Here is a 20,460-nt window from a genome sequence, read left to right on the forward strand (position 1 = left end):
CGCTCGTCTTGTGCTGTAATAGGTACTCACCTGCTCCTTGTCTTTCAAAATATGAAGCTTCCTTGGCAGCAGCGTCTGCTGCCGCGTTCCCCAAAGATACGTCTGTGTTGGACGTATGTGCTTGGCACTTCACTATTGCTACCACTGTTGGATCTTTTAGGGCCTCAATCAATTCTTTCAGTAGTTCAGCATGTTGCACTGGGGTCCCATCTGCCCTTCGAAACCCTCTCCGCCCCCACCTGGCTAGACCTCCATGTACTGTTGTCGTCATGTAGGCTGAATCTGTATATATTGGTACTGCACATCCTTTAGCTGCATGTAATGCTTCTATTAGGGCAATAAGTTCTGGTGCTTGTGCTGAGAAATGTGATGGAAGGTGATACTGTACTAGTACTTCATACTCACCTTCTTCTAGCCTCACTACTGCCAATCCCACATGTTTCTCTCCTGTGTCCATGTCAATCGACGCTGACCCATCCACAAGGTACACCTCCCCCTCGCTCAGGGCATTTTCGCACACCACCGTGCCCTCCCCTGGTTCTCCTGTGTAAGTTGCACAATTGTGTTCTTGCATGTCCTCTAGTGTGCATGGTTCTGTGATGAATGTTGCCGGGTTTACTGTCCTGCACCGTACCACGCAAATATTGGCACTGGACAATATTATTTCATAGGCAGTTGCTCGCTGTGTGGTCAGTGTACTTTTTGATCTTTCAAGTATCGCAAATAATGAGTGTTCCACGAACAACGTGACAGGGCACCCCATTACTATTGTGGCACTTTTCTCAATGGCGAACGTGGCGGCGGAGAGAGATTGCTCGCACGCGAAGTGGCCTTGCATCACAGCATCCAATGTGCCACTATAGTAAGCCAATGGTTTGTGTCCTAGGGAAGTCTTTTGTGTCAGTACAGCTGTCATAAGGGTTTCCTTACAATGTAAAATGTGCGCTTATAATCAGGATTGGCGAGTACTGGAGCACTCGAAATCAGCTCTTTTAGTGACTTAAACGAGTCACTCATCTCTTCTGACCACTCTATTTTCCTGTTCTCTTGCTGGGCCTCCTTGAGTGCTTGCAGTAATGGCCTGGTGTAGGCTGCACAATCTAATATCCATGCTCTACAATAGTTACACATTCCCAAGAATTTCTGCATCTCCTTCACTGTTGTGGGTTCTCTCACTGACCTTATTGCTTCCACTCTGTCAGGGATTATTCTTTTCCCGTCTCTTGATATCAGCTGTCCCAGGTACAGCACCTCTGTCTGACAGTATTGCAGCTTTCCCTTGTCCACCTTGTACCCTTTATTCGCCAGCAGCGTCAAAAGTATTACTGAGTCTTTCCTACACGTCTCTTCACTCTGTGCGCAGACGAGCAGATCGTCCACGTACTGAATGATCGTGCTTTCAACTGATACATTTCCCAGGTCTTCGTGTAGTATGCAATGCTCGTATCTCTTTCCCCCTAATGTGAATGCTGTCAGGTATCTGCTCTCTTCTGCCAAGGGGATGGAGAAGAATGCATTTTTCAAATCAACCACTGTGAAATGTGATGCCGTTTTTGTGATGCTGCATAATATCGAAGCAGGGTTCGGAACTAAAGGGAACTCTTTCTGCATGACGTCATTTAGGGGGCGTAAATCCTGGATCATCCTCCAAGCCCCTCCCTTTGCTTTTTTGATCGGGTAGATACAGGTGTTACATGGGGAGTTTGGAGGCACTATTATCCCCTGTGCTAACAATGCATTTATTGTCTCTTTTATCCCTTCCTCAGCTTCGCGGGACACTGGATATTGTTTCACTCGGGGCAAAATTGACCCTTGTTTGAGCTTTATTACCACTGGTGTCACTCCATGCAACAACCCTACATCCTGGGGGCCTGTTGTCCACAAATTGTTTGGCACCAGTCTCATGTCATCGTCAAAAAAGGACGGTGGCATTCCCACCACTGCCATCAAGTGGACGAGAATTTGTCTAGTCTGAATCAAAATGTCACAGGGCATTGCTATTTCCATTATTATTTCGCCATCATTTTCCGCATCAGAAAAGAGATCCTCATCAGATAAGTCCTGTAGGGCAATATTAGCGTTGATGCACAGTACAGTGTGCCATTCACACCCATCTATGTCCATCCCAATCACTGCAATCCTCTTTGCTGATACCTGGACGGCATGCAGGTCTAAGGATACCACTGACCCTGGTGCTATGTCTGGGCGCACTATTGGGCGGAAGATGAATTCTGCGGGTATTTTCCACTCCAACTTTTTTAGCTCAGGGACTACTTGGGCCAGCTTTTTTAAGCCTTCGATGAACATTTTCTCGTCCACTGGCATGCCACGTATTTCCGGTGCCGTTGTCCAAGCCTGCACTACCAGCATTACACGTAATGGGCATATTCCTGGTACGAGCACACTATCCCTCTTTCTGTAAATGATATTGTCATGTTAAGCTTGCTAAGAAGGTCCCTTCCGAGCAGGTTTATTGGCGATTGTTCATAATACAGTAAGGGTGTCTTTACCGTTTTACCCCCCACTGTCACATCCAAATCTTCTGTGTAAGGAACTTCAATTACAGCCCCAGAGAACCCCTGCGTCTCTAACTTCCGGTTAGATAACGGAAACCGGCCCTCCTGAATACATGATTTCTCCGCTCCCGAACCCACCATGAATATGAACTGCTTGTCTCCTATCTGCACCCCTACCAATGGTTCCTCCGCTGCATCGTAGGTTGTAGATAGAACAGGACACGCAAGTGTTCTCTGTGGGCTGTCCTATGCTGGTTGTCTCATTGTCCCACCCTGGTTGAACACACTTCCTGAAACTACTGACACACCACTATAGGGGGCTGGTGCTGGGGCTTCATTTGCATTCGTTGCAAAAGGGTTGCCTGGGGTTTAGTGCATAGTGTCGTTTTTTTGTGGGTTATTCTGTGTTCTGTATTGATGCACTTGCCTTTGCTCTGGGTACCCCTGCTCTTGTTCCCTTTGTTGTTGCCCCATTGGGAGACCATATGGGCTTCCCACGTGAGGGTTGCCATAGTGTTCTATCTCTGGAAATCCGTTGTTTGTTCTACTCCTGCACTCTCTGGAAAAGTGCCCCCACCTCCCGCAGTTCCAACAGCTTCCCTGCGCACCTCTGGGACCTTGCCATCCATTTCCTCCCATTCCCCCGTACCCTTGTCCACCCCCTCTTCGACCCCTGTACCCACCTCGTCCCCCTCGAGGGGCCCACTCTTGCCACTGCGGACGTCCACTCTGCTCTTGCTCGTTCCACTGTCGTTGCCCTACTCCTGCCCAATTCGTTGCCATCCTCCCCTGTATTGCTACCAGCCCCTCCTCCTCCTCTTCTCCCTCCCTGTTGTGTGGGAGCGCGGCTACTGCTGCAGCGGCCTTCACCAGCTTCGTTTGTACTAATTTTGCCTCGTCTGCCAATCTTTTCTGCGCTATCTCCTTTTCCCTCTCTTTTATTCGTTTACAGTGGTGGACTATTATGCTCTGTATTTCGGGCCATCCTTTTGCTTCAATACCTGCAATTTTGTCAAGTGCTTTTTGTACCTCTTTAGGGAGCCCCCTCTTTATTATGAAGTAGAATAATGATGTTGATTGATACCAGGGCGTGCCCGTTTCTGCTCTCCACATCTCTTGGACCCGAAAAATGTAATCCATAGCATCTTCCCCATCATTCATTGTACATTGCATTACTGACTGCAAATCTGGGGTGTCTGGGAACGTCTCTCTTAAGGCGTCCCACACCCTGGCACGTACTGTGTTAAAAGAGGCGCCATCATGGCGATCGTAGTCTAAAATTACTCCCGGGAAGCCAGCCTTTACCCATACTCTGTCAGCTTGATCCCCGACTGCTGATACTAGCAGACTCTTCACATCACCTATTGCTAGAGGTTCCCCGGCTGTGTTTTTCTCGAATGCATATATCCACTTGCTTGCCCCTCCTGATAGCGGGGGCAATGACTTTAACAAATTGGCCTTATCCATCTGAGCCCAAGGTATGTAATTTGGCCTCCCTCCTTCCCTGTGTATTAGTGGGAGTTGTAACCTCCCCTTTGTTGTCGTATCTGCACTCACCTTCATTCCGTTTTTTCCTAGTGGTGCCATTTTCCCCAACCTATTCCTTAGTTGCCCTGCCCACTCTTCTTCAATGGTTCTCCCTGAACATGCGGCATCCAACCCCTCACTTCCTCCTCCCATTGCCATGCTTAGTCTTTCACTTTCCTCTAAGTCTTCTCCTATATCACACAATAGCTCCTCTCTACCTCCTGTAGTCCTTGCCTCATTGTCAGTGCGCTCCTCCCTCCCCTCTAGTTCAATTATTCGGGCTGGTTCTTCTTGTATCCTAAACAATATCTCCCCCTTCTTCCACCCTTCTTCAGTGGTTTTGATGTGGGCTCTGACCTAGCAGCATTAATCGCAGTCTGTTCACATATACTTTTTATCCTCGAGAGCTCATCTTTTGCTATAGAGAGCCTGGACTCTAGGTCTTCTGTTAGTTTCTCTATGTTCACTATTGGTGTACTTACCTGGTCTCGCTCTCTATGACTCTCATACGGTGGGGGTGCTGTTGGCCCTTGAGTCGTAGTGATTGTTGTTGGGGGTACATATGTTGCGTCACTGTATCCTTCTGCGGGCACTGGTTTATTTAGTATTGGGTACAACCTAGTTATATCTACCGGTGGCTCCCCTTCTGGCAACACCTTGTCATCTTTTGGTATCAGTAATGGATTGTCAGTGGTAGATGGCAGATCAGTACCTAATTCCCTTTTCTTAGGTGGGGGTACTTCTTCAAACAATCTCCATAGGTCTAATATTTCTCTCCTATTATGTAGCTGCTTCCCCTTGTATTTCAAACAAATGCATGTAGCTCCAATATCTAGGACACTCTTGTCAAATGATCCCCCTTCGGGTCATATTTGGGGTAATCCTTCCCCCTTCAGCTCTGTGATCCACTGATCGTGATATTTCTTAATGCGTTCAGCGTACCCAGGTAGATTCTTACAAATATGTGATAATGGTGTTTCTGCCCCCATAGTTCGTGTTTGCTCGATACTGATGGATATTTATATATATCTTTATATAGATGTATCACAAGTATTTGTGTATTACCGCGCGTGGGGACCTGCGTGTGTTTACGCCACCTGTACAATATAAGAATGGCCGCACACAGCCTCTATTCTGTATACTTTAGGGGGCACATACAAAAGCAAACCACACTTCGTACACCATCAATATCTTCAGCAACTTTACCCAAAGAATCAAAAAGAAACAATCACTTTACCGCATTGCGCTCTTCCTTGTAAAATTTCTTCTGGTCACACTTACCATAACCACACCATAATTATGCACTTATGACCAACTTTACACATTCTTCCTGACAAATATGTTCTGGCACATACGATGCTTACACACCCATAGGCAACACTCTATTCATAGCTCAATTTGTAATCTCTTTCCTCCCTTGCTAGCTGTCCCTTTCCGTCTTAATCTGATATGAATTCGTCTTGTAGTTTTGATATAAACTCGTCTTTCTACTTAGATTATCTTCTTTTTTTTTTGTACTAACCCTGTTTTTTCCCCGTAAACCCAGAGAGAAGAATAGAAAGAATAGCAGTCACTAATGTATTCACCGTGTCTCCCTTTACCAAACACCTTTATCTCATTTTCCACTTCTTCATATATTCCCAGTACTAGTCAAGATAGCACTATGCGGCGCCGCTTTCTACCCCCTCGCGGAGCTAGGTTCCCGTCTCTTTATCTCTTTTCACCTCTTCATCCTAATGGCCATATGCAAAGAAAAAGTAAAGAAAGTCTAGAGTGGTTCTTAGTAGTCCCCAAGTGTCCCCTTTCAACCAGCCTCGTTCCCTGTCCTATTTTTCCTCCCCTACTCCCTTTATGGTCGCTCGCACTGAATACTCACGTGCCCGTCTTGAACCGAGAGTCTCCGAAACTGGGTCCGTCCAGGCAGTGTTGCTGTACGCTCAACGGTCAGCCCCGGCGAGCGGTACTCAAAGGGGATTTCTCAACCGGGATCCCGTACCCTCTCTCTGTTGAGTGCGCACTTCTGAGCGTACCGGTCGCCGTTGGCGGGCAGCCTTCCGGAGCCGGCGCACCGCGCGTATCCCTTTTCGACCGGAGATTTTCGTGCCAAAGTGGACGGTAGGGATGGATATGGATATATATATATATATATATATAACATATATTAAGAGAACATAATCATCACGCTGTCGGGGTCACCACTGAAGGCGAGTGTCCCCCAGATAGCACGATCCTCCCCACAATGAGAGACAATAATGGACTCTCCCAAGATGGGAATAAGGCTAGGCCAAAGTGCGGGTGAGCTTAAATGGGAGTTTATCAATCAGAATAGGGCATGCAAAGGACTATGCAAACTCCGAGAGCGCTCTGTCTGACAATAGCAAAGACAGGCGTATATATTTACAGAAAACGTCATAAGAACCTACAGGCACAAGTTCGTGGGGATTGGGTGGCGACGACTAACTATAGGTGCTGCTGCAATGTGGTTTGCCGTGGTCGGTGGACGTCACTGGTTACCCTCGTGGGCTGGGCTGGGCCGGGCAGGTCAGCTGGGCTCATCCAGACGGTGTTGTTGTGCCAGCCGTGACCAGTGTCAGTGATGAACGTCTTCCCTGGCTTTCTGCCCTAAGGCCACGCACACTGCAGTCATTCAACATTGCAATATTATCTTTCCTGATAAATCTTCCAATAGGTTATTCTACAGGTTAATGCAACACAGGAGGAATGCACCTAGAGTGGGGTCTTTTGGTGATACATCAATACATGGTTACCATCGTCCTGTTGACCGGGTATCATAGGTCGCGAGGTTGGGTCTCAGGGCACGGGACGGGCTGTCCGAGTTATCATGTCTCGTTAGAAGTCTTTATGAATGTGTTCCTGTAGTGTTGCTATAATATTGGGTGTCCTAATTTTACAGGGGCCATTAACCTAAGGTGAGCCGGTGGGTCGTGGAGCCTAAGAAAGGGCGCCTTCGGATCTGTGTTTAAGGCCGGGGTTTACTGCTGGGTTGTAAATAATTCAGGTGACAGGCCGTGGCCTTGGGTGCTGCGGGGGAATGTGAATGTTTGAAGCGGCTCCAGCCGAATTGGGGGAGGTGGAGCAGAGCAGCACAGGCCTCTGCTTTTTCGTCTGGCAGGCTTCAATGGGAGGAAGGGGGAATGGCCTTGCATAAGCTCACAAAGGTATTTTCCTCGTGTGTTGCAGATTTAAGTGGAAGAGACATAAACATTCACATAATATACAATACTCATTGAGTCTTTTCAAAGCTTATGTTTTTGACATTGTTAGTGCCTTTCACATGGCCATTTCAAACGCGTTACCTATACGCTAAGTATTTAACAACCACAACATTTTGTTACATTTATATACATGTGCGGTAAGCGAGGTAGTAGTAAGGTTGGTGGAGCACGCAGGAACAACCCGCTAATAAGACTGACGGCAGTGACACATAGTGAGCTTGGACATACATATGGTGCATTTTCGTGCACCACTTACATGAGCTCCCAATAGGGTTGTATTTGTCTTCCTTTGCACTCTAGCAGCATTAGTTCAGTTATGGCATGGGACCTTGGGGTGCAGTCTTCTCGGCGAAACATATAACATGAAAACCCCCGGGACACTTTTACCATTTGTGCATAGCTATGGGGATGTGCGTACTTCATCCCGAATGTCATGTAAGCACACATTCTGCCATCTTCATGGAGGTTACAGGTTTTTTTGTCAGAAAGGTCATGGAGAAAAGGGTTTTATCACAGGCAGTTGGCATATTGGTATTTAGGGTCTCTACTTTTGTCGGGGGACCATTTTACAGTTCTTTTCCACCCCGGCCCTGCTGGCTGGGTCATACTGAGAACAGTGATACACTGCGGAAGGTGAATGTTACAATGTTTGCATCTAGCGCTAGCTCATGTCCGTCTGTTCGTGGGAACGGGCTCTCAGCGGATCTGCCAGAGAGCTGCGGCCACAGGGATAAGTGAGACTCTCCAAGCGTGGGGGCCACGCTGTGGTGCACAGGGCTCAAACCATCTTTATTTCACAAAATGGTTTCCAGGGCCTAGCTAAATACAGCATGTTTGGTCAATGTCTTCAGCCAGTGGCCCACCCACCACCTGGGCCCTGGTGGCAGGGGGAACCCCCGACGAGTCATGAACTTCACAAGGGGGGGGTGCAGGGGAGGGGGGTCTCTTGACCAATCCTCCCATACAACAGCCCTAGCTGGGTTATTGTGAACTAGACTAGTGGCTATTTGCCATTTGAACTGGCCTTTTGGTACTGCAGAAATGTTATCTAAATATGTTTATATTTACCAATTGGCAACTGAATTGGTAAAAATTGTGTTCCTCGAGCGCTGCTTCGCATCCAAAATTCCTTTTGTAAGAATGCATTTTACAAGTTAGCATAAAGGAGTGGTTTATGTTTTTAATAAATCGTGTTTATACGATTTGAAAATTTAATTATGAATAAACAACTGTTCAGCTCTGTTTTTGGCCAAGTACATCATCAATTGTTCAGTATCTGCCTAGGCGTGTTATAAATGCCATATCATATCATATATAATTCTAACATATGCTTGCGGATATCGGCTCACGTTGCAAGAGGTTTTAAGTTGCCCAATCCATTTGCTGTTGAAAGAACTCATGTTTTTAAAAATCTGTCAGATGCCTTTCCCAGAATCTTTTGCTCTTCCCATTGGAATGCCATTTGGACAGTGTCTGCCATTAATGCGTTCACAGCTCATCGGTATGTTTGTGGTGTTAACTTTGTACTTGAAGCCTGTTAAATTTTGAAAATAATGTTTACATACGTCACCTTTTGATATCCTAGATCCCCTGGGATCAGCCTGCAACGATGCTCCACAACTGGATCCGTGGACACGATAAGGTGCCCGGGGCATGGACTCTGATTAATGACCAGGTATGTGAAATACAGTTTATTGTTGATATTTGATGGATTTTAGGAAATGGGCCTCATTAATGTTTATTTGTATAAGGCACAGCAATCACTTTCAAGACAAACAGCATTTCCTCCTTCGCCATTGTTTTCTCGTCTGTTACGTGCTAGACGCTGAGCTGTTACCTGACTTTGTAAATTATCATTCTTCTGTTAATTCATTACTCCTACGTCCCGTCCCCTTTCCTCCATACTTATGGGACTTATGGGACATTCCTCCGTCCTGTGGGACGGGACCGGAGCACTTTGTGAAAGCATCAAAAATTTTGCAAACATTTTACTCCTTCCTCTCTTTCTAAGCAGGGCCCGGCACGGCCGTAACCCTGCCCATCTCGACTCCGCCCCGCGCATCGCCCATCAGTCCTTCTCTGCTCGTTCGGGACCGGACGCACTTGTATCCGCAGAAGATCTCCTTCCCTTTTTTCCTCTCTGGCTCTCACTAGAGATCGTGTACTAGTCTGTCAATTTCGTTCAAACTAGACTTTCCAGATTGTTCATCGTGTCACTGACGCTTCGCGAGTGCGGATCCCCATCCTCTTGTTTAGAGTGTTTGGGTCCAGACCACCCTTCGGACTCCTGTTTTTATTGCGATTCCCTTTCGGTCCGGGCACTTCAAAGTCAGTTGGAGCGGTGGGAGGAGGTGTTTCGATGTACTCCTCCTTCGCATTTTCAATCTTTTATCGATGAAAAGAAGAAACGCCCGGTAATTTCTTTACTTTTCAGAGCACCCCGGATGGGAGACACCTTTCCGTCAACCGCTCTGTCACCGGGGATTGCCCCGAGGTACCTTCTGGGCCTAATAATTGTACCAGAGTTTTCTCCGAGGGTCTCCGTAAGGGGCCTGTGGATACCGAGTACGCTTCGAGGCCCCTCCTGTGGGGGCTACTTGTAGACCCAGTTCTACTGAGTCGTGGGGTACCGGAGTTCGCTCTGAGGCCTCTTTATCGGCTTCCCTCAAAAGTACCGGGGTGCGCCCGAGGCCTTGGTTGGGCTTGGTGTTACCGAACGGATGTTGGAGGCCCGCGCTAGTAAGGCTGTTTCCGGACATGGGTCCGAGGTCCCTCATACAGAGGCTAAAGTAACCAACATTTCTGAGAGGCCCGGCAAGGCCTTATCGGTGAAAGTTGTTTCTCAACGTTCCCGCTCTTGAGGCGACGCCAGAACTGTTGAGGGGGCAAGGAGTGAAAGTTGCCCCTTTACCGGCATTGCCGAGGTCCTTCCTCTGAAGGCTAGTTTGGCTATTGATATGTCGCAGAAACATTCCAGGCCTCATAGTAACGGCTCGGCCGAGGTTCCTTATGTAAAAGCTAAAATTAAGACCCCTGATCCACCGACGGGGACCCCTGCCTCACTTCCTCTTGTGCCGCAGTTCCCCTCAGATGATGGCAAAACAGTGGCCGTTCCCGCCACGACCACGGTGGCCATTTTGGGCGCTTCCCCTACAACGACGCCATCGGCCACAGGTGTAGGAGTTGGTTCTGCAGGTGAACATAAAATTCCTTGTGCGCATCCGTTACGTCCAGTTTATGACTGGAACGCTTGGATGCCCCTTCCGCACAATGTCTCGTTGCCTGTGGGTTCGGCACCCGTGATTTTTGTGGACACTTCGGGGGATGGGCATGTGTGGCAACCCTCCCCTTTGCGTCCCTGGAATTATCCTCCTCATGAGAGGCGCCTCCTCCGGTAGCTCCAAAACCGTCTCCGGAGGACACCTTTTTTGGAAAATTTCAGACGCTCATGCGTACCGACCCCATGAGAGAGTATTTCAAGAGTCTTTTTAGGGAGATATGCCCGCCTCCGGCTCCACCCGCTCCTCCGGTGGCTCCGCCGGCGCCGTCCCTGCCTACGGTGCCTCCCCCGACCCTTCCGCCCTTGCCTCCATTGTCCCCCGTGGACAAGGCAGTGCCTGACACGATTCAGCAGGATCCTGACTTGTCGGATGATGTGCAGGGCGTTCAGGACAGCGAAGACCAGTCCCGCTCTATTAGAGCTTTTCATGACCGGGTACTGGACATGATGTGCCTATTGGCTGTTCCAGTGCCCGAGGCACCTGCTCCTTGCAGAAGGACATTTTGCCCGAGGTCCGTAGGGTCTGGGAAAAGCCACACTCTGGACTTTTCATCAATAAGAAAATTGAAGCGCGATACAGGCTACATTTTTCGGAAGAGGTGGCCCTATCATCTTGTCCGCCCCCCTCCTCCACAGTGGTGGCTGCGGCCACTTTACAGTCCAGGCCTGCAGCATCCTCTTCTACGACAGCTACTCAGGTGCTGGGGAAGGAGGACAAGCTCCTCGACTCCCTTGGGAGGAAGATTTTCGCTAACTCGGCCTTGCAGCTCCGGCAGGCTAATGCGGAACTGGTGTTAGCGGGGGCGAATATGAATATGTGGAAAGGTCGGTTGGAGTTCGCAGAGTTAATTCCAGTCGAGAAGCTGGAAGACTTTAAGGCGGGTTTATCCGATGGCAGGGTCTTGGCACAGGATCTACTTGAGGCCACGGCTCATAATGTCGACACTTCGGCTCGGGGCCTTATGCTGGGAGTTGATACTTCTCGACAGGCGTGGTTGCATACCACCAAGTTCTCAAAGGAGGTCCAGGACAAGGTGTTGGACCTGCCGTTTGACGGTAAGGAGCTTTTCCATTCCACAACGGATGTGGAGCTCACCAAAACGAAGGACAGCACCCAGACAGCCAAGTCCTTGTCCGTCCTGGTTAAAGCTCCTTTTAGGACCCAGAGACCGTTGTCGCAAAGCCGGCCCTCCTCTGGTCTCAGGGGGTTTCTAGACCACAAATCCCGCAGAGTGGATACCCCTTTGGGTAATTCCCTCCGGAGGCAGCAATGGACTCGGTTTTTCCGCTCCTCAGCCTCCTCCTCAGGTTCAGGTGGTAACACCACTGAAAAGCCTGCCAAATTAGGGTTTTCCGCGCTCGCACTAGACCCCGGTGGGAGTACGCATTGCGTCTCATTGGGAGGCATTGCAGACCATCGCCGAGGACAGGTGGGTCTTGTCAGTTGCTCGGGCGGGCTTCTGCTTACCCTTACTCCCTACCCCATCTTTCAACCCTCCTTTCCAGCAGTCAGGGTCGTCCTCCCTAAAAGCCGAGGTTCAGAAGCTTCTGGACCTCAGAGCTGTGGAACCCGTTCCCCTTTGGGAACGAGGGGAGAGCTTCTATTCCCGGCTGTTTACGGTGCCCAAACCCAACCAGGCTGGCCTGCCCACCATCCTAGACCTTTCCCAGTTCAATCTTTTCCTACCCCAAGAGAAATTCAAGATGATCACGCCCGGCCAGATACGGTGGTCCTTGCAGATGGGCGATTGGCTCAGCATTGTGGACCTTCAGGATGCGGACATGCATATTCTGATTTGGAATCTACACAGGAGATATCTCTGTTTCTCTGTGGGAGAGGAGCACTTCCAGTTACGAGTGCTTCCTTTTGGCTTCAGCTCGGCGCCGCGTGTCTTCACGAAGATGATGTCGGTGATCGCAGCCTATCTTCGTCTGCAGGGTATCCATGTGTATCCGTATTTGGACGACTGGCTTTTACGCAGCCCTTGCCCATTGAAAGCCGCCTGCAATCTTCAGTCTCTCCTCCAGCTCCTGTTCCACCTTGGGCTGTCGGTGAACTGGCGGAAATCTTCCATGACGGTCTCTCAGGACTTGATTTTCCTGGGTCTTCGCTGGAACACGATCGACTGCAGAGTGTACCTGACCGGGGACAGAATGGCCGATCTGTTGGCCACGTGTCAGATGTTTGTGCAGTCGGAGAGCATGTCGGTCTGGTGGTTCCAGAGGCTTCTGGGCCTCGAGCCTCGTGTGTTTTGGCTCTTCCTCTTTCTCGTCTCAAGATGAGGCGGACTCAGATGGCTCTTCGGAGTTCTTGGCTTCAGGCTGTGGATCCGGACTCCAAGTTTAAACAATTCCGGCTTCCATGAGAGCGGACCTGGACTGGTGGTCGTCTCTCAGCAACCTGTCGGTGGGGGCGGGTTTTCAGGACCCAGCCCCGATGGTAACGGTACGACGGACTCCTCCCTTCTGGGGTGGGGTGCGACGTTGGATCTTTGGTCGCCTCAGGACAAGCTCCTCCACTTAAATCCTCTGGAGCTTCTGGCGATCTTTCTTCGCTCAAGACGTTCAGACCGATCATTTCCAACAAAGTGGTCCGTATCCGCACCGACAATGTGGTGTCGATGTATTATATCAACAAGCAAGGGGGCACCAAGTCCCCCCCCCACTTGTGGACCTGTCCATCCAGATTTGGGAGTGGGCGGTTCGTCATGGTGTCTGGCTACTTACAGTACACATCCCGGGCCAGCTGAATGTCACGGCAGATGCCCTCAGTCGGCGGACGATGGTCAGCTACGAGTGGGAGCTGAAGGCGGAGGTCCTCTCATGGATTTTCCTGCGCTGGGGCACTCTGGAAGTGGACCTCTTCGCTACGGCGGCAAACAAGAAACTTACTCTGTATGCCTCCAGAAACGGGCTGGGAGCCTCCTCTCTGGGGGATGCTCTCGAGATTCCATGTCACAACATGAGGGCTTATGCCTTCTCGCCTCTGCCTCTAGTTCATCGGACGATTTGCAAACTGAAGAACACGGTGAACTGTTCTGTTCTACTCATAGGCCCGTGGTGGCTGGCCAGGTTTTGGTTCTCAGAACTTCAGCACCTTTCGGTGTATCCGCCTATCGGGGGTCACCGGTAACCTGATCTTCTTCACCAGGGGGAACAACAGCTGTGGCACCCCTCCCCACAATCGCTCAGCTTGGCGGCATGGTGACTGAGTTCAGGTCTTTAGAACATCTTAGCCTGTCTGCGGATAACATGCATATTATTCAGGCAGCCAGAAAACCCTCGACTAGGTTCCAGGTCAGAAGCAAATGGCTCAGGTTCTGCCATTGGTGTTTAAACAAGCAGCTGGACCGAAGGGTGGCTACAATTGACACGGTACTGTCCTTTGTATCCCACTTAGCAGAGTCGGGAATTCACGTTCTGTCATGCAGAACTTATCTTTCGGCGGTTTCCGCCTACCTATCTACGGACCAATGCTCTTACTCTCTGTCTAATCCAGTGGTTAAGAGACATTTTGCAGGCTTGACGCGCCTTTATCCTCCGATTCATAGTTCGCACCCGTCGTGGGATCTAAATGTGGTCCTGACGGCATAGTGCCATAAACCTTTCGAACCAATGGCCACGGTGGACCTCAAGCACCTGTCGTGGAAGTTGTCCTTTTTGGTTGCCGTTACTTCACCAAGGCGCGTGAATGAGCTCTAGGCTTTGTCGGTGGAGCATCCCTTCTTGGTTTTTCACAAGGATAAGGTGGTCCTACGGACAAATCCTGCTTTCCTGCCGAAGGTGGTCTCTGATTTCCATCTGAACCAGTCAATATCCCTGCCGTTTTTTTTCTCTGAACCCTGCTTCAGAGGCGGAAAGGGTTCTGCATTGCCTGGATGTTAGAAGGGCTCTTAAGTTCTATCTGGACAGAACATCCGAATTTAGGAGCTCTTCTCAACTGTTGGTGACCTTTGGTAATCCACATGGGAAGCAGGCCTCTAAGGCGACTATCTCCCGATAAATCTCTGCCTGCATTACGGAGTCTTACACCGTCCAAGGAATGAAGCCTCCTAAAGGTATTCATGCACACCTGGTGCGGGGCAAGGCAGCCGCAGTTGCCTTTCAAAAATATGTCCCCTGGGAGACCATCGCAAAGGCGGCTACTTGGGCTTCCCTATCGGCTTTTTGTAAGCATTATTGTCTAAACCTGAGCTCAAGATCTGATGCTCAGTTTGGTCAGGTTGTGCTGAAGAACCTGTTTCAGTAAGGTTTTTTTTCCATCCACCCATAGTTCCTGTAAGGAGTGCTTGGGAATCTCCCATAAGTATGGAGGAAAGGGGACGGGACGTAGGAGTATAATCAGGTTCTCCAGCATGGGGTCTGGCATGGATTCACATGCTCATGAATATTCCCCGTCGTCATGCTGGAGAACAACAGTTACAGGTAAGTAACTTGTTCCTTACTCACCGTAGTGACCACCTTACTCCTAGTCCATAGTCCCCTTTCCTCCATACGCCTGCCCACCGTCCCCTCTAATAAGGTTTCTCTGTTGTTGCTAAAAGGTCTCTGACCTGGCGATAGAAAAGGACTGATGGGCGATGTGTGGGGCGGAGCCGAGATGGGCGGGGTTACAGCCGCGTGCCGGGCCCCACGTAGAAAGAGAGGAAGGACTAAATAATTTGCACAGGACGGAGGAATGTCCCATAAGTATGGAGGAAAGGGGAATATGGACTAGGAGTAAGGTGGTCACTACGGTGAGTAACCTGGTTAAAATTGCTTATTGATTTTTTATAACGCGCCTATTACGGTACCTGAGTTTGGTTTCTAAGTGCGGATCCACGATTCAAACCGCTTTTGCTCTGCGTGGTCTTGCTTCCAAGACCAGCGCGTTGCCCCTGTGCTATCCTCCGTTCACTCTGTGATAAAACTCAAGTATTAAAATAAGTGGTCATATTATTATAATTATTACTGATAATAGAAGTAGTACTACGGGACATTCCTTCATTAATAATAAAACATGTTACAAAGTTTGTAGTGTTAGTATCTTAATTTGCTTCAACAATAGCACAAATAAGATAAAAAAATAATTACATTGTTTTCCCGAGGAAAACATGATGACTTGTAAACTACGAACCAGACATAACAATTCACTTTCCCCCGCAATTCCCCACACACCCCCAACACACCATTTCTTACTAACCAAGAATCAATTATCAATAGACAATGGCTACTGGTGAGTGCAAACGTTGAGGTCTGCTTTTACCATTTGTCATCTTTATTATTATTATCAGTGCAAACAGAAGAAATCTGAGGATTAATAATTAACAGCGTTTCCGAGTCTCATGCTTGAGGCTAGCCAATGGGAATTGAGAGACCATTGGACCCCGGGAGCACCACACAATCTCCTTGTCTGCATCCCATGTAATTATACCCATGAACTATATTGGAGATAAACTAACATCGCACTGATGACAATGCAATAGAAAGTTAGCCAAGATCAAACGGTTTGTGGGGCCAGGTCTGGGGAACACACTGGATTTAAGAAGACGTCTGCAGCAGTTCAGAATTTAAACAGTCGCAGGCCGCAAACTCTTATCCTCATGAGTTATCGTGTGTCTCAGAAACCAGTATCAATTCCTCTTTATCCTGTAGAAGAGAAGCTGTCACTAGCAGGCATCGTTGACCACTGCAGTCCATGATCTGTAAACATGACAGTCAGTGTTGAAGTGAACTCGACTGGTGGAGCTGTGTGGCGGCAGCCAGACTACTTGGGTCATCCAGGGATCCTAACCCGGTCGAACACCAAGAAACGTCTGGGGAAATGACTCAGTCCAATTTGGTCATCAATCTGTCAACTAGACAATTAACTAGTCAAGAGATTTCTGTGTTAAACAAAGGATTATCTTTCACACCCGGTATGGGTACAGACTTTGTACATTTCCAAATTGATCTGTACAAATTCTTGAGAAAATTGAAATTACATTTTGTTTTTTTTGCAATTGAGGTCCGTTCATTTGTGCCTAAACCCACACTGGACCCCCTTAGTACTTACACCATATCGGATATTACCAATACTGAGGCTATCTTCCAAGATCTAGGTGTTAATACCAGACATTTGGAAATCGGGGAACTCAAACCTAAACCCAAATTTACACCCCAATTAGGGATTGACAATGTGATAAACATTCCATAAGGTAATTACTAAGGACATTCATGCATATCTGGACAAATCATATCACAACAAAAAGAAACGCATATCCAATTTGAGTAGAGAAGAATCAAAAGCTCTAGAGGATCTAGCTAAAGACAAATCAATAACAATCATGTGAATGGCAATACAATTCCGAGATATACGGCCTGAACTGAACTTGCTGTTTGTAAGAATACCCAATCCTACTGATCAGTGGGCCTTGAAAACGACCAGGTGGTCGAAATACGTGTCGGCTGTTCATCACTAAAAATGCAATTATGAATTCCATACCTATCTGATTTGTTACAGTGATATACTTGTGTAGCATTGTTTAAGTCTACAATTGTTAGGTGTTTGAGCGCGAGTTACCTTCCCAAATCCATAATTCATTACTGACAACAGGTGCCTAAGTTGTGGTCCTGCAGCCACTTCGACATATCACAGGCACCGAGGGTGGTGGCGCCAGGTGTTTCACTAGGCAGCAAGGACCATTACGACATTCAGACCAGTGCGATGAAACACTAGATCATCTTCAGAATGTCAAGAAAGGACACTTAAAACATCAAGAACTGTGAGTGCCTTTTCCCACTAGGAGGATGAGATTCCTGGCGAGAGAAGGAATGGCTGAGAACCACGGTTCAACCCAAGCCCCTACATTTTGTTCTTCTAAATAAGTCAGTGTCACACCCCTCATTCCTAGCCACGGAAGCCAAATGCAGTTGACACCTCCCACCTTGGTTGGCACAGGCTCCTGAGTTACACCTAACCTGACCATGTAGCAAACACTTGTCTCAACCCTTGATTCTTAGATAATCAACACCCTTTTTGGTAAGGGTACAGACTCCTGTGTCTTAGATTCATACACCTTCACTGAATAAGCAACAAACTAAAGCACATAAAGCATGAATGACTTGAAGCCATGGATGACTGACACCTACACATGTGAACATAATATTGACCACAATACTCTTCTTAACTGGCAATGCCTCAAGAGCGTGACTCAACCCCTCCTACTGCGGTCAGAACATGATATAGAATAGAGGTTGGCTTGAAAACGTAATGGATTGATACAAACATGAAATGGGCTTAATGAGCAGCCACAAATAAACATAGCGTTACTTCACGACATGCATTGAATGCTGCTCCTGTATTCTGAACGTTCCGTTCTGTGATGCCTCTTATAGTTCAGACTTCTAGGTACTAACACCGCGTGCGTTTGGGAAAGGCACGCAAATTCACACAGTGGTACACGATAAGTTCAGCAATGATTTCAAGAAACAATAACATTGCATATTCAAAGTTCCTGACCACTTAACTGAGGCCTGGAGAGGTTCGCCCGAAGCAGAGATATTCCTGCGTTGTACGTACTCGTGCTGTGCTCCTGCTCCGCTTCAAATGCGAATGGAACGCTGCTTGAAAGGCAGCGTTTCACCGCCGGGCCCGGGTCCTGCTCCCTCCGTCCCATGCCTGCCACAGCAACAATCACCAACAGGCAGCACAGGCCGAGGGATGCCTCAAATAGCAAGTGAAACACACCTGCCTCTCTCCGGACCAACGACACCCCAGAGGCTCATGGGAACTGTAGTTTCTTGCCTGATTTCGCCCAAAACAACCTCCCAGGACTGCATTTCAGGCCCCTTTTCCTCACACACAGTAACTAAATTCCTCGGCTGTGAGTTGGCTGTTGGTCTTCAGCCGTGACACAAGGCAGTATTGAGTCTGGTCCCCCGGTCTGGTTATTATCGCCATTAGCAGGGGGCTCCTGGGGAAAGGGGTGCTTTATATGTTCGACAAAACGTTTTTGCCCTGAGCATGACTACCTTGAAGTACGAGCAGCTGTTCAAAAATGCAGAACATTTAGAAGAAAGAAAAAAGCTTTTTTCAAAATAAAGAAACCACAATCTAGTATGATTATGGTGCAGGCTCCGTGGGGGAGGAACGGCAGGGCAGGGAAGGGGGACTGCTCAATTCTAGGTATTTAAAAAAACAAAGGAAAAGGGTAGGCACTCAAGGGAGCTTTATGGAGCAGCATGCAGCCATACTACTGTGAGGTGCTATGAACACCCAACATAATGGCGGCATATGTAACTAACATAACTTTGATTTAGTTACTCCCCTAAAATCTTATCGTCCATCTAATCTTGGTTTACGGATGAACTCAGAGTGGCTCGTCTCGAATTTGGACTGGCTGAACGCAAATGGTGGCGCTTCTGCGGTGCAGCTGAGAAGATGGCCAAAGTCTATCATAAATCTATCTTTGCTGCTAAACAGACTTTCTTTACTCAGAAAGTTACCAGCGCTCTGAAGCAACCTAAAGAGTTGTTTACCATTGTCATCTACTGAGAATTCTTCACCGACTGTGACTGCAATCCCTTTGCGATTCCTTGGCCCAGTTCTTCATTTCTAAAATTAATACTATTCGGGCCGATATAGCGACATTGGTGTTCCGCTAATAATAATGTGCTGGATGCCGAAGTTAGTGGCCCTGCACATGTGTGGTCTGATTTCCCAATATTCTCTGTCGATGGCGGTAGAGAAAGCTGTTTTTCAGCTCAAATCAGCTTCTCCCTCTGACCCTACACCCCTGGCAATCTTCAAGGATATTATCCCCGTTTTGACTATCTGGGTTTCCCAGTCAGTTAATTGTCCTGCCAGTCTGGGTCTATTCCAGTGGAGTTAAAGCAGGCCATAGTTATTCCCCTCATTAAGAAGCCTTCACTGGATCCTACAGTGCCTGCTAACTTCCGTCCCATCTCACTTTTCCCTCTGTTCATGAAACCTTTGGAATCTTTGGTCTCTCCTCTTCTTTCCTTCTTGGAAGGCAATGAGTTTTTTTTACCCCTTTCAGTCAGATTTTTGTCCGGGACGAGGCATGGATAGTGTCCTGGTTTCTTTTGTCGATGACCTGGCCAGGCTGGTGGACGGCGGTGGAATGGCTGCGCTGATATTGTTAGATCTTTCGGCAACCTTTGACACCATCAACCACCTGATCTTGCTGTCTCATGTGGCTTCAGCAGGCCTCTCTGGGTCTGTTCTAGCCAGGTTTTCTTCCTTCCTGACTGACGGGGGCCAATCTTTCACCCTCCTCTTTCACTTCCGTTTCCTGTCCTTTATCTTGCGGTGTCCCGCAGGGCTCCTCCTTGTCCTCTTCACTTTTTTTAACATCTACACACTGCCTTTGGTCCGCCTGATCCGCTCTTCGGCTTCAGGTGCTACTTTTCCCCCACTTAGTAAACCCCGCCCACCTGGTGGCTTCCTGGTTGCCACTCTTTTTCCGTACCCAGGGAGCCCTCTAGCATCTTTTCCTTTGCAGATGGGGAGCAGGTGGTTCTAGGTCACCTGGCCTAAGCCCTGCCCATGCCTTCCAGGTTGCCGCTCTTTTTCCCCCCCTTAGCAAGCCCCGGCCACCTGGTACCTTCCTGGTTGCCGCTCTTTTTCCCTACTTAGGGAGCCCCCCAGTCTCTTTTCCTTTGCAGATGGGGAGCAGGTGCAGATGGATCTAGGTCACCTGGCCTAAGCCCCGCCCATGCCTTCCAGGTTGCCGCTCTTTTTCCCCACTTAGCAAACCCCACCCACCTGGTGCCTTCCTAGTTGCAGCTCTTTTTACCTACTTAAGGAGCCCTCCAGCCTCTTTTCCTTTGCAGATGGGGAGCAGGTGCAGGTGGATCTATGTCATCTGGCCAAAGCCCTGCCTACCTGGTGCCTTCCAGGTTGCCGCTCTTTTTCCCC

General features: G+C 48.5%; 1 protein-coding gene across 2 annotated transcripts in view; it reads left to right on the top strand.

Moving 5' to 3' along the window:
• ALDH1L2 (aldehyde dehydrogenase 1 family member L2) overlaps window positions 1–20,460 on the top strand; it is an 836,174-nt gene that overhangs the window by 348,614 nt on the left and 467,100 nt on the right. For both annotated transcript variants that reach the window (XM_069629899.1, XM_069629898.1), the window contains exon 6: window positions 8,865–8,954. In XM_069629899.1, the coding sequence (XP_069486000.1) occupies window positions 8,865–8,954 (90 nt within the window). The remainder of the gene's footprint in view (window positions 1–8,864; window positions 8,955–20,460) is intronic.

Source organism: Ambystoma mexicanum, chromosome 12 (genome assembly GCF_040938575.1).
Source record: "Ambystoma mexicanum isolate Mex_15411 chromosome 12, UKY_AmexF1_1, whole genome shotgun sequence".
Lineage (NCBI taxonomy): Eukaryota > Metazoa > Chordata > Amphibia > Caudata > Ambystomatidae > Ambystoma > Ambystoma mexicanum.